Source organism: Sarcophilus harrisii, chromosome 5 (assembly GCF_902635505.1).
Source record: "Sarcophilus harrisii chromosome 5, mSarHar1.11, whole genome shotgun sequence".
NCBI classification, from domain to species: Eukaryota; Metazoa; Chordata; class Mammalia; order Dasyuromorphia; family Dasyuridae; genus Sarcophilus; species Sarcophilus harrisii.
In genome coordinates, this window is record NC_045430.1 from 101,409,801 (window position 1) to 101,422,809 (window position 13,009).

Below are 13,009 nucleotides of genomic sequence, written 5' to 3' on the forward strand. Positions count from 1 at the left end.
TCATTTGGAAGAACAATTATTATTAATTATGATTCACATCACTGAACATACCAATTATTTTGGTCTTTGGATTATATTGACCAACAATGGTCTGATTGTTAATTAATACCTTAACTATTATCAGAGATGAAAAAAAGCATGCCGAGGATATCATAAAGACAAAACTTGGGATATGAAGGGAATTTAAAGATAACAATGAATGGCTCTTTGAATAATTTAGAGCAAGAGTCCACAAACTAGCCTGCTGCCTGTTTTTGCATTGTTCATGTGGGTTATCGTTTGCTAAAATAAGATTTAGAGCAAGGCTTCCTGAATTTTTTCCACTTGCAGTTTCTTTTTTGCCTGAGAAATTTCTGAGTGTCCCTAAATATATATAGGTATATAAATAGGTATACAAATCAAACGTTTACTAATGATAAATTACTAATTTGAAACCACCACATTCAATGATGCTGTTCTATATGGGGTTTTGACCCACAGTTTAAGAAACTTTGGTTTAGAAAAAAAGGAATTTGATAACTTCTTTTCATCACTACAATCACCATTGTAATCATGATTATTCCTCCCTTCTAGTCCTACTTTAATATCTAACTTAAATGAAAGTGACTTTTGATTTTTTATCCCTAGGAAAGTGCTTGTGGATTGAGCACTAATCCTGGAGTCAGGAAGAGCTCAGTTCAAATTTAGCCTCAGATATTTGCTAACTATGTGCCCTGAGCAAGAAACTTAACCTTGACTGCCTCAAAAAAAAAAAAAAAAAAAAAAAAAAAAAAAGGAATATAAGTTCTTTGAGACAAGAACTATCTTTTTATTTATTTATTTTTTGTGTATTTTTAACTCCAAAGCTTATCACAATTCTTGGCACACAGTAAAAGTATAAATAACATATGTATATATTTATTTGGGCTCAGATTATAGAAGTAGGACTAATGCATAAAAATAATAAGAGGCTCAATTATTATATTTGTATAGCACTTGACATATAGGAGGCACTTAATAAATACTTGGGTATTAATTAGTTGTATGATAAAACTTCCTACCAATAAATGCTTTTTAATTGAAAAGTTCATCTATTCATGCATATGTGAGGAAGGAAAACCATGTTAGAGAGAGTTGGGTATCAATCAATGGACATAGAGACAAGAGGTCAATACCATTTTCATGATAACACTATAATTTTATGTTTAATGCAGCAAATATCATTGGATACATTATATATATATAATATATATATATATATATATATATATATATATATATATATATAGAGAGAGAGAGAGAGAGAGAGAGAGAGAGAGATCTAGAGACCAAAAAGTTTGAAAATTACTACTGTATTGCTACATACAATTTGAATTATTACTAACTATATTGCAACATACTATATACTGTAAAAATTATTGAGCCTTTGTTTATTTTTTTTCTCTTTTTTTTTTAATTTAATAGCCTTTTATTTACAGGATATATACATGGGTAACTTTACAGCATTAACAATTGCCAAACCTCTTGTTCAATTTTTCACCTCTTACCCCCCCACCCCCTCCCCTAGATGGCAGGATGACCAGTAGATGTTAAATATATTAAAATATAAATTAGGTACACAATAAGTATACATGACCAAAACGTTATTTTGCTGTACAAAAAGAATCAGACTCTGAAATATTGTACAATTAGCTTGTGAAGGAAATCAAAAATGCAGGTGTGCATAAATATAGGGATTGGGAATTCAATGTAATGGTTTTTAGTCATCTCCCAGAGTTCTTTTTCTGGGCATAGCTAGTTCAGTTCATTACTGCTCCATTGGAAATGATTTGGTTGATCTCGTTGCTGAGGTGAGCCTTTGTTTATATGGGTCATATCTATTAATATTTGCTGCATTAAAATAATACGATAGTATTAATATAAAAATTGTATTGTGACTTCATAGACCACTTAGAACTTTTTTGGGAGTTCTTAAGGGATCTTGGACCTTAATTGAAAAACAGCTGTTGGGTTATTTATAATAAGGCTACAGTTTATAGCTCAACTGAGTACAAGGAAGACTGGATAAGGAATCTGGAATAGCAGCATTAAATAATAGTAATAGAGCTTCAACTTTCTGAACCTTAATCTTTTTTTCTCTCTCCTAAGAAGAGAAATTTGTGTTTTGCTTTTTTTGTTCTGGTGGGAATATGCTTTTAACTATGTGAGGTAGAAAGAGAAGCATTGTATTCAGTTCTGGGCACATTTTGGATAATTGGAACTTGTCTAGAAGAAGATCTTAATGCCACACAAAGATCTCTTGAAGAAAACAGATATGTTTACTGAAAAAGAGAAGTCTTAGGAGGCACATGAGAGGTATCTTCAAGTATGTGAAAATATTTCATGTATAATAATAATGACAATAATATTGACTAATATTTACAAAGTGCCCTAAGGTTTACAAAATATTTTACAACTATTATTTTATTTTGTCTTCATGATAACCCTACGAGATAGATGTTGTGAGATGCTATCCTCATTTTACAGATGAGGAAACTGAGGCAGAGAAATTAAATGACTTGTCTAAGGTCACACAATATCTGTGTTCAGATTTTAATTCAGATTCCAGAGTTAGTGCTTTATCCTTGTGACATTTAGCTGTCTCTTAATAATAACAGCCAGTATTTATATAGAACTTTAAGATTTGTAAAATGTTTTGCATATGTTATATGTTTGTTTAAGAGGCTCAGTTATTATATTTGTATTTCTAGTGCTCGGACACATAGGAGGCACTTAACAAATACTTGTGTATTGATTAATTGTGTAATAAAACTTGCTACCAATAGAAGATATCTAAAAGTGGAATGAGATTCCTGAGGAGAAATCTCTGCTGGGGGGGGGGGGTCTTCAGATAAATGCTGAATAATCATTTTTCAGGATTCTTGTTGAAATAAAAGTTATGTTTCATAGCATCTGTGGTCCCTTCATGATCTTTCATTCTATGAATTTGTAAAATTTTTCTTATTTGCTATTTGAATAACCATGATACAGTTGTTGACAGTTTATAGATTCTATAAAACCTCTGTGATCACATAGTGCAAAATTAACTTGTTTTCCAGCCAAAATGTTTTCTTTTTTTTGAGCAGTTGTAAGATAGTTGTTAGTTCTAATCTGAATTCTTGGGTCATTTTGCGTCTTCAATCATATTACATAGTTCTTTGGGACAAAATAATTTTTGGTTAAAACTATGAGCCATCAGTGGTATTCTGTTTATGCTTACAATTTAGACCCCACAATTCAAAACAATAAACATTTGACAATTTAATAAATGTCAATGAATCTTTAACTTTATTGATGGAAGTACTTTTTCCATGGAACAAATCACAATTCAAAAGGCTTTCTCATTCTGTGTGGTTTTTATTTATGTCTTCATATAAATGATAAGAAGGAAGGGATCTGCCAATCAACTTCCATTGTTCTTAAAACCTCTCTCTAAATCTTTTGGAGTATTTCCTCATGAAGCAAAGTTGATACTGATATTAGATTCCAAATAGGCTATTAATATGGGAAAGACTATGTCCTAGGTATTTTAAAAAATAAATCTTGTTTATTTTTTATATTTAATCTTCTCATTTCAGTTTAGTCACTACATACCTTTGAGAAGATTTGTCTAGTTAAGTCTTTCCTCAATTCCTATGAACTTGCTGTCTTCTTCCTCCAAATCTATTTCTTCTTATTTTATGAACTAACATTGTGTATAACAGTGGTTCTCAAACTTTTGTTTTTAGTATCTTTATCCTATTAAAAATTATTGAGGATCTCTCCAAAGCGTTTTTGTTTATCTGTGTTACATTTATAGACATTTACCATATTGGAAATAAAAACTATTTTTGAATTTGTAGACCCTCTAAAAGGGTTTCAGAGATCCCCAGGATTCTCTAGCCCATATTTTGAGAACCACTGATCTATAATCTTCTACTATCCTTTCTTATTAAGATATAAATATATGAGGTTATAATCTAAACCAATATTGTCCTGGCCAACACTCATCTTCCTAAAGCAATTTTTTTGGGGGGTTTAGGGAGCATATAGGTCTCAGTGGGGTGACTAATTTAGATTAGTTAAAATTTCTTAGGATAATGTCTGTCCTTTTATCCATTCAATTCTTTTTCATAACTGCTACTTTGTTTAATTAGGTTAGATAAAAATGTGCACATGCAAATAATATTGTTTAAAATAAAAAAAAAGAATTACACTTGAGTCAAAGTAATGTGGTTGGGCCTCGATGATGTCAAAAAGAATTTTGGTCAGAAATGAATTGGTGTGTGGTTACTGGTGATATATTTTTATGGTAGATAGAAGAGAAGCAGAAAAAGCTTTTCATCAGAATTCAAATCTTGAAAAGGCTATTATTAAAGTAAAATTTTTGTCTCAAGGATAAAGACAGGACAATTCAGGGTGGTTACAGACAGCACTTAATTATAGATGTGGACTTTTGGCCAGAAATAGGTAATTTTCCTCCAGTGAGATCATATTTCCCCTACATTCTACTGATACTTCCTGCAGTTTCTCTTTGGAGCTATCTTTCAACTGACAGGTTGAGTCCCTCAAGTTCAAGTACTGTGTGATTTTGTTTTCTTAAAACTATAGTTCATGAGCCCTCTACTGAAAGCTGTTCACCATTCTGTAGTCAAAGGATAAATGATTAGCTCTATTGAAATGGCATTGTGGGACAAGTGAACAAAACACCTTCCCTTAAGCCTGAGGCATATTTTTTTCATAAGTACATCCCACATGCCAGGTGGTCTGGAGAAAATGCTGGTTCTGAAGTCAGGAAATATCTGAGGTCAAATTTGAAGCCATGTATTAGGGACTCCAGACCTGACATGCTATCCACTATATCACTTAGCTGCCCAAATACAAATACAATCAAAAAGAAAATCTTTGCTTTTAGAGAGATTACATTCTCTCTATAAAGGCAATGGGAGCTGGAAAAAGAGGAGCAGAGAAGGGCACTGAAGTGGAGAAAAATGTCTGGCAAGGAGAAGACCAATGAGTGTAGGTCTGAGTAAGAGTTCCTGTAATAAATGAGTAGAAAAAAAGGTACAGAAACAATCTATGCCTCAGAAATCTATACCCCTGTGAATTCCTGATCCCTGTACTTGATCTTTTCATAAATGAGACCATGCAAAAGTTCAAAGGTTTAAATGAGCTTCTTAACATCTTTAAAAGATATGAAGGCCTAAAAAGGACAAATTCTTTTTAAATTTTTTTCTGGTTATACATGTGTGTTAACTTTTTAAATACATATTTCTTTGTGAAACATGTTGGGAGAGAAAAATCAGAACAAAAGGAAAAAATCATGGAAGAGAAAAAAAAAAAGTGCACAACACACATGTTGATTTACATTCAATCTCCAGAGTTCTTTCTCTGGATATAGATGGCATTTTCTATCTAAACTTCATTGGGATTGCCTTGGATCACTGAACCACTGAGAAGAACTAAGTCTTTCATAGTTGATCATCATATAATCTTTCTGTTACTATGTACAATGTATTCCTGGTTCTACTTGTTTCATTCAGCATCTGTTCATGTAAATCTTTCTATGCCTTTCTAAAATCAACTTGTTCATCATTTTTTTATAGAACAATAGTATTCCATTATCTTCATATACCACAAATTATTCAGCCATTCACCAAATGATAGGCATTTACTCATTTTCCAATTATTTGAAACCATAAAAAGAACTGCTAAAACATTTTTGCATATGGGTCCTTCTCCCTCCTTCATGATTTCCTGGGATACAGACCCAGTAGTAGCACAGCTGGATCAAAAACATATCCAATTTTATAGCCCTTTGGGCACAATTCTAAATTGCTCTCCAGAATGATTGGATTTTTCACAGCTCCACCAACAATATATTAGTGTCCCAGTTTTCCCATATTTCCTCTGACATTTATCCTTATTTTTTCCTGTCATATGAACTTATCTGAGAGGTATGAGGTGGTAAGTACCTCAGAGTTTTTTAATTTGTATTTCTCTAATCAATAGTGATTTAGAGCATTTTTTATTTGATTATAGATGGCTTTAATTTTATCATTTGACACAGTTCTTCATATATTTTAGAAATGAGACCTTTATCAGAGACATACGCTGTAAAATCCCTCCCCACCCCAGCTTTGTACTTCCCTTTTAATAATGTTTCTATTGGTTTTGTTTGTGCAAAAACTTTCTAATTTAATGTAATCAAAATTGTCCATTTTGCATTTCATAATGTTCTGTAGTTTCTATTTGGTCAAAAATTCCTCCCTTCTCCAAAGATCTGATATAAAAGGACAAATTCTTAAAAGAATTTTGATGCACCATTTACATTTGTCTAAGTAGCAAAAATAAAAACAGAGGAGAAGGTATTTTGAGTTAAAAAAAATGAGATGCCTCAAGGAATTGGATCTTAGCTCTTCTGTTCCTTCTGGTACCAGTGATATCTTGAGAACCATCAAATATGTCTCTGGTAGTTAAGTTGTGCAGGAACTCCCAAACAAGTCATGAAAATTTCCCATACATGTCATGAAATTCTTCTCTAGTCTTTGTGGAGGTGATTCTTCTGGCATTCCCCAGGAGTGAGAACCTTTACAACATGAAATAAATTTTTTTAGTAGTAAAGTGAAATCTCCCAAAAGAATCTAATGGTAATATTTATCCCCAAATATCTAATTCTTATCTTTTTTACATAAATACAGAAGCCTAAGACAAGAAAAATATCTTGGGACAAATAAAAATAGCCCTATTTAAGAGTGTTTATCTTATATCACTAGGATCTAAAATAAAGTGAATAAATCCTATCTCTTTCTATTATCTTCAAGATTGATACAGGGAACAAGAAGACATTAGTGTGACTGGAAAAAGGGATGGGGTAAGGAGGAAGGGAGGGAAGGAAGAATTAATGATGATTAAATAGGATGACAATGAAAACTGCATGCTAGTAGAAATTTTTGTACCTCTGAAGGCCTTAAAAATGAATTGAAAAGTATTGCTTCCTACTTATTATGGAAATTAACATAATAGGATCTTTGTGTCACTTAGTACACCTTTCTCTCCCATTGAAGGAATAGGAATATCCTATAGAAGCTAGAGCTCCAGAATCTTTTTGAATTCTTCCAGGGACACTAGCTATTGTCTTATATTTCTATTCCTTTTTGTGGTTTTTGTAATATCTTTGTAACATCTCTCACATATACCTCCTTCTCTCCTCTGACATCACAACCAGCCTCAAATAGTTCTATAGTTTGCTGTTTGGGTTTCCGGCCTTAATGCCTCAAATATTTCCCCAATGCACTTCATCTTCCATTCAGCTATCAAATTGATTTTTCTTAATTGCAAGTCCGATCATGTTGCATCTCATCCCCCTCACCTTCTCCCATTGGAGAGCCTTCTACTAAGCTTTTAAGCTTTTCATAACCTGGGTCCTTCCTAACTTTCTGGTGTTTGTGGTATTCTTACCCCTTATTAGGATCCAGTGACTCCTTAACTTTCTAGGACAAGACACTTTATCTCTCGGCTCAGTGTCTTTTCACTGGCTGTCCCCCAAGCTTAGAAATCTTTTCTTTATCTCTGCCTCCTGGCTTTCTTTAAGCCTCAGGTAAAATTCTTTCTTCTCCTTAATGCTTTTGTCTTCCCTCTGTTATATATTTTTCGTTGTGCATAGTTTTATGCATATAATATCCCTCATTCGATTGTGAGCTCTTAGACAGAAGGCTATTTGTTTTTCTATGTATTTCTAGCAATTTAGCAGAAAGCCTGGCTCATAATAGGTGCTTAATATTTGTTGATTGACCAACTGCTTGATGCCCTTTTATTTGTCAGCACATTCCACCCCTGAAATTATAGAACCCAGAATGGAATTATATTCCAGGTAACCATTACAGAATATAGTTAAATCTCTTATTCCTTTACCTTTGGCTATGATCCTGATCCATGTGTCTATGAAAGCAGCTATGTGTCTCAGTAGATAAGAGTTTTGGACTTAAAGACAAGAAGACCTGAGTTCAAATCTGGTCTCTTACCCTAGACAAGTTAGTACCTCAGTTTCCTCATCTGTAAAATGGGGATAGTAAAAGTAAAAGTAAAATATAGATATATTTTAGGGTTGTTGTGGGGATAAAATAAAAAAACCTTCAAAGTATTTTGTAAAACCTGAAGTGTTATAAAAATGATACCTGTTATTATCTGAATTCTTTATTTCTTATAATGTAACCCAAGAGCATAATACTTTCATACACACTCAATATGTTAAATTTTTCAACTCAAGTCTTTGGATCTTTTTTCATATGAATTGTCAAGATAAGGTTCTCCAACCTTATGCTTTCTTAAATTGATTTTAAAAACTTAAGTGAAGAATTTGTATTTGTCCATGGTATACCTTGGGACAAATTAAAACAGCCCTATTTGAGAATGCTAAAAAATAAACAGAATAAATCCTATCTCATCTTCACAGATCAAGGTGATTTGAGGATGGTGGAGAATTTTCCCAATAGCACCTATATTATTTAACATATAGATTTTATATAGGGCAATTATAATTGCTCTAAAGGGTTATGCAAAGGCTTTTAAAGGAATATGTTGGGATTTTGCAGAGCATATGGAGGGATTATTGTTGACAATTTCACAGTTATCTTTTGTAGTGAGATTGGAATATCTTTCAATCTTTATTGGTTGATCAGGTCATCATTCTTTTAGGATGAGAGCCTGAACCAGTTTTGGAAACCACTGATTTCTTGTACAACCAATAGAAGCTATTCTAAACTTTCTCTTCTCTCTTCATTTGAGCCATTCCTTGCCCTCTTTCTCAGGAAAGGCCAAGCATGAGTGCACAAGAGCCAGCTGGTATCCAGTGTCAGCTGATAAATTTTTAATATAAACATTTACACCTCAGAAGTCAGTAAATGTTGTAACCAAAGCTTGAGTTAGTTTCATTAATTATACTTAATAAAGTAATGGGAAAAAATGTTAAGAATGCAGATTAAACTAGTATGTCTTAATTAATCCCCCCCAGTTATTTGTTAAACATTCACATAGAATTCCCCCTTTCTTTTCTTCTCCACAATTAAAATACCCTTTATGTTATATCTCTATTTTCTTCTTCTTTGCTCCAGTCTCTGAAGAGATGATTTCCTTGCTAAAGTCAATTTATCTTGTGGCCTTAATCTCTTTCTCTCCTAAATCCTCACCCCACTATCTTGCTAGACTTTAATCTCTTCCTATCTACAGATATTTTCTGTTTTCCCTATAAATATATTTAGGTCTTTCCCATTCTTAAAAAAATCCTCATTTGATTTTACCACCTCCTTAAGCAATAATCCTAATCTTTCCTCCCTATCAGTGCAAATCATTAAAAGAAAGAAAAAAGACATTGTAGAACAATCCTTCCTTCTGGATACTGAATGTTTTCTCCCCCTTGGATTTTCATAACATTGCTTTGTTCTTTTACCAACTGCCTGACCAAGTCTTCTTGGTCTTTTTTTTTTTTTTTTTGCATCATTATCTATTTCCTGAGTCATAACTATGGATGTCAACCTAAGTCTCTTGCCTGGGCCCTCTTCTTTTCTTTCTATATTGTTCCTCTTCATGATCTTATTGGGTCCCATAGATTCAGTGATCATTCCTATGCATCTCTCAGATCTAGATATCTAATATAAGTCTTTCTACTGACTTTAAGAAATGTGTCATTAGCTCCCTGTTGGAAATGCCCAACTGAATGTCCCTAAGAATCTCAGATTCAAGATATTCCAAACTACACTTATCACTCCCCCCTACCCCAATCCAATTCTATTCTTAATGTCTCTGTTTCTGTTGATGGTACAACTATACTTCCAATTCTTAGATTTACAACCCTAGTCATTTTTTCTATTCACATAGTTTCCACACTAATTCAATTTTCATCAATATTCTTTTGGATGGTAATAATAGATTTCTAAATGCTCTCCCTATATGAAGTTTCTAACCTTTCCAATCCATCCTTCACTAAGATGCCATACTGATATTTCTAAATATTAGAAAATGTATCAATCCCTCTGTTGTTTTTTTCTCAAGTGTTTCATCATCTGTCTGTAGCAAATCTTTCTACATTCATTAAACATTACTTGATTTCACATGTTATGTGCTGAAGAATCTATTTTCTGATTCTCCATACATCACATTTCATCTTCTATCTCCATACCTTTGCTCAGGTTGACCCCTATCTTTATAGAATGTACTTCCATCCTCACCTTCATCACTTAAAATTCCCTAACTTTCTTCAATGCTCAAAAGAAATGACACCTGCTAGATGAAGCCTTTTACAATTCCTCTGATTTTGTGCCTTCCCTTAAGATTAGTGTAGGTGTACACTTTATGTCTCTTACTAGATTGCAATCAATCACAAACCCTTTGAGGGAAGAGATTAATTTGTTATTATTTTTGTCTTTGTATCTCCTGTGTGTATATATGTATTTGTATGTAATCATGTTATATATAATATGTATTATACAGACACATTTCTATTTATACTTATATTCATGAATAGATATATGTGAGCATATAAAAACATCATACAATATATATCATGTAGTTATATATATCCACACATACATAAATATAAATGATTATTATAAGAGAGGGAAGGTAGAACTACTCAAATACTATTCATTTCTGTTTTCTAAGTCAAGAAAAATATCCAGACCAAAAAAACTCCCTCACATACGATTCACTGGATGAGTAGCCTTGGAGAAGTCTCCCAACTTCTCAATGACCCTGACAGTTCTTGAAAACTCTAAATTATAAGGAGTTGCAAGTCTGCTTAAGGTACCATCAGTCCTTCTTTATAAAATAAATTACAATGCCAGACCTTTCTTCTCTTCATGATATCTATCCTTATTCCCAATTTTATTTTGCATCTAATTTATAAATAAAAAAATCAATTATGCATTTTGAAGGGCGGGGAGTTGTAAGTAGAAATCAATTAATGTGACAAATATCTAGTGGTTTTAATGACTACAGATGAAACTCCCAACAAAACAATGAGGATGCACAGAGGTGCAATATACAAAGGAAAGGGGAGGTGGCATTATCCAAAATAGTTTCCTGGTTAGATAACAATTGACTATTATATATCCATTTCTTTTTGAATAACATTTTTTAAAGAAAAGCATTGATAACCTATAAAATATATAAAAAGCATGATCAGGATGATGAGAGAAATCAAAATTATATCATATAAGAATTGGTTGAAAGAATTAGAGTTGATTATACTAGAGAAAAAAAAGACTTAGTAGAGGTTATTACGGGAAGCTTTGAACATTTAAAAGCTTATCATGTGGAAGATCTAGACTAAATGGTTGAAAGTTCCAGTGAAATATAAATAATATATGAAATGAATACTAGTTTCCTAACAGCTAAAGCTATCCCAAATATACAAATACATATATATTAACATATTTATGTGTACAGTCTTTCTGGAGCTATTTAGGCACCTAAGAGACTCAGTGGATGAAGTGTTGGGTCTGGAGTCAGAAAGACCTCAGTTAAATCCAACTTTAGACACTAGCTCTGTGAATCTGGGCAAGTCACTTAATTATCATTTGCCTCATTTCTAAACTGTAAAATGGGGATAATAACAGCATCTACTTTTCCTGGATTGATGTTAGGATAAACTGAGACAATAATTGTAAAGTGTTTAGTTTCTGACACATAGCAAGCAATATGGAAATTGCAACTATTATTATTATAATTTTATCTAGAGAAGGAATTGGTGTCTCTCTAAGTAGTAACTTTCATCTGAGGACCAGCCCAGTTAAGATTCAGATGTTTCATCAATGGATTGCTTGAAGATGAATTTTTTAGCCACAACATCAGTATCTTTAAGGGAACTGGATCAGCCCTCTTTCTACTTCAAAACCATGAGATCATGACTCATTATAATAATAATAATTATAATATCTAGTCTTTATATAGCACCTTAAGGTTTCCAAAGTGTTGTAAATATTTTGACCTTATTTGATCATCCAAACAATCAGTTTTGCAAATGAGGAAACTGACTTTTCCAAAAACAGAGCTAGTGTCTGAAATAGGGTTTGACCTCACATCTTCCTAACTCTACTTAAAGTCTAACATTTTGTCCTTTAAGATACCTACTTGTCAAGACCAGATCATAAATTGGAGATGAAGTGTGTGGGTGGATGAAATCGGAGATCTTGTCTTTTAGAGGATTCACTAGGGAACTAGGATGATGAAAAATCTCAAAATTAGGCTGTTTTCCCCTAAGGGGCTTATTCCAAAGAAGAGAAGATATAGTGAAGGACATAAAAGGAATCTTGGGGCATTTAAGGGATTGCCATGTGAAAGAAAGATTAGCTATCTTTTGCTTCATCCCAGAGAACAAATAGGTAAAAGTTCACAGTGATAAAAATTATATTATGTAAATTTGTATGTATATATGTGTATTTGTGTGTATATATACACATATATGTATATAATTAAGAAGCTTGTATATAATTTATAAATTTATGTTTATATATTTTATAAAAAATTATACTATGTGTGATATAATTAATCATGCAATGATATGCTATGTTATCGTAATATTATACCAGTTTTACACCAGCTATTAATACACATGGGTGCGTGCATACACACACATACACACACACATATCATATGAATTCCCTATTGCTACATACCACTATACATGGCTAAAAGAAACAGAAGGGATATTTTCAAGGGAACGATAGAATATTATCTTAGTGATGTTATGTTTATATTATATCATGCTAAATTTTGATATGTTATATTATATTGTGTTGCAATATTATATTGTGTTGCATTATATCAAGTTTGGTTAGGTTAGGTTACATTTTGTTAGAGCTGTGCAGAAATGAAATGGTACCACCTTAAGTAATGAGTTCCCTACTATAGAAGTGATAAGTAATGTTTCCACGTGGAATACCAGTCCTTGTAGTCCCATCTTAATCAAGAACATTGTTGTGAGATTAAATACCATCTCAGCATTCTAGGTGAG

The 13,009-nt window shown here is 32.5% G+C and overlaps 1 protein-coding gene across 2 annotated transcripts in view; it reads right to left on the reverse strand.

The window, feature by feature from the left end:
- PTPRR (protein tyrosine phosphatase receptor type R) overlaps positions 1-13,009 on the reverse strand; it is a 371,281-nt gene that overhangs the window by 451 nt on the left and 357,821 nt on the right. Inside the window, exon 14 of one of the 2 annotated variants that reach the window (XM_031939194.1) lies at positions 6,299-6,586. The exons of the other annotated variant lie outside the window; for it this stretch is intronic. Within the exon in view, the coding sequence (XP_031795054.1) occupies positions 6,502-6,586 (85 nt within the window). The 3' untranslated portion in view covers positions 6,299-6,501. Of the gene's footprint in view, positions 1-6,298; positions 6,587-13,009 lie in introns of those variants that run through there. 2 annotated transcript variants of the gene reach the window in all.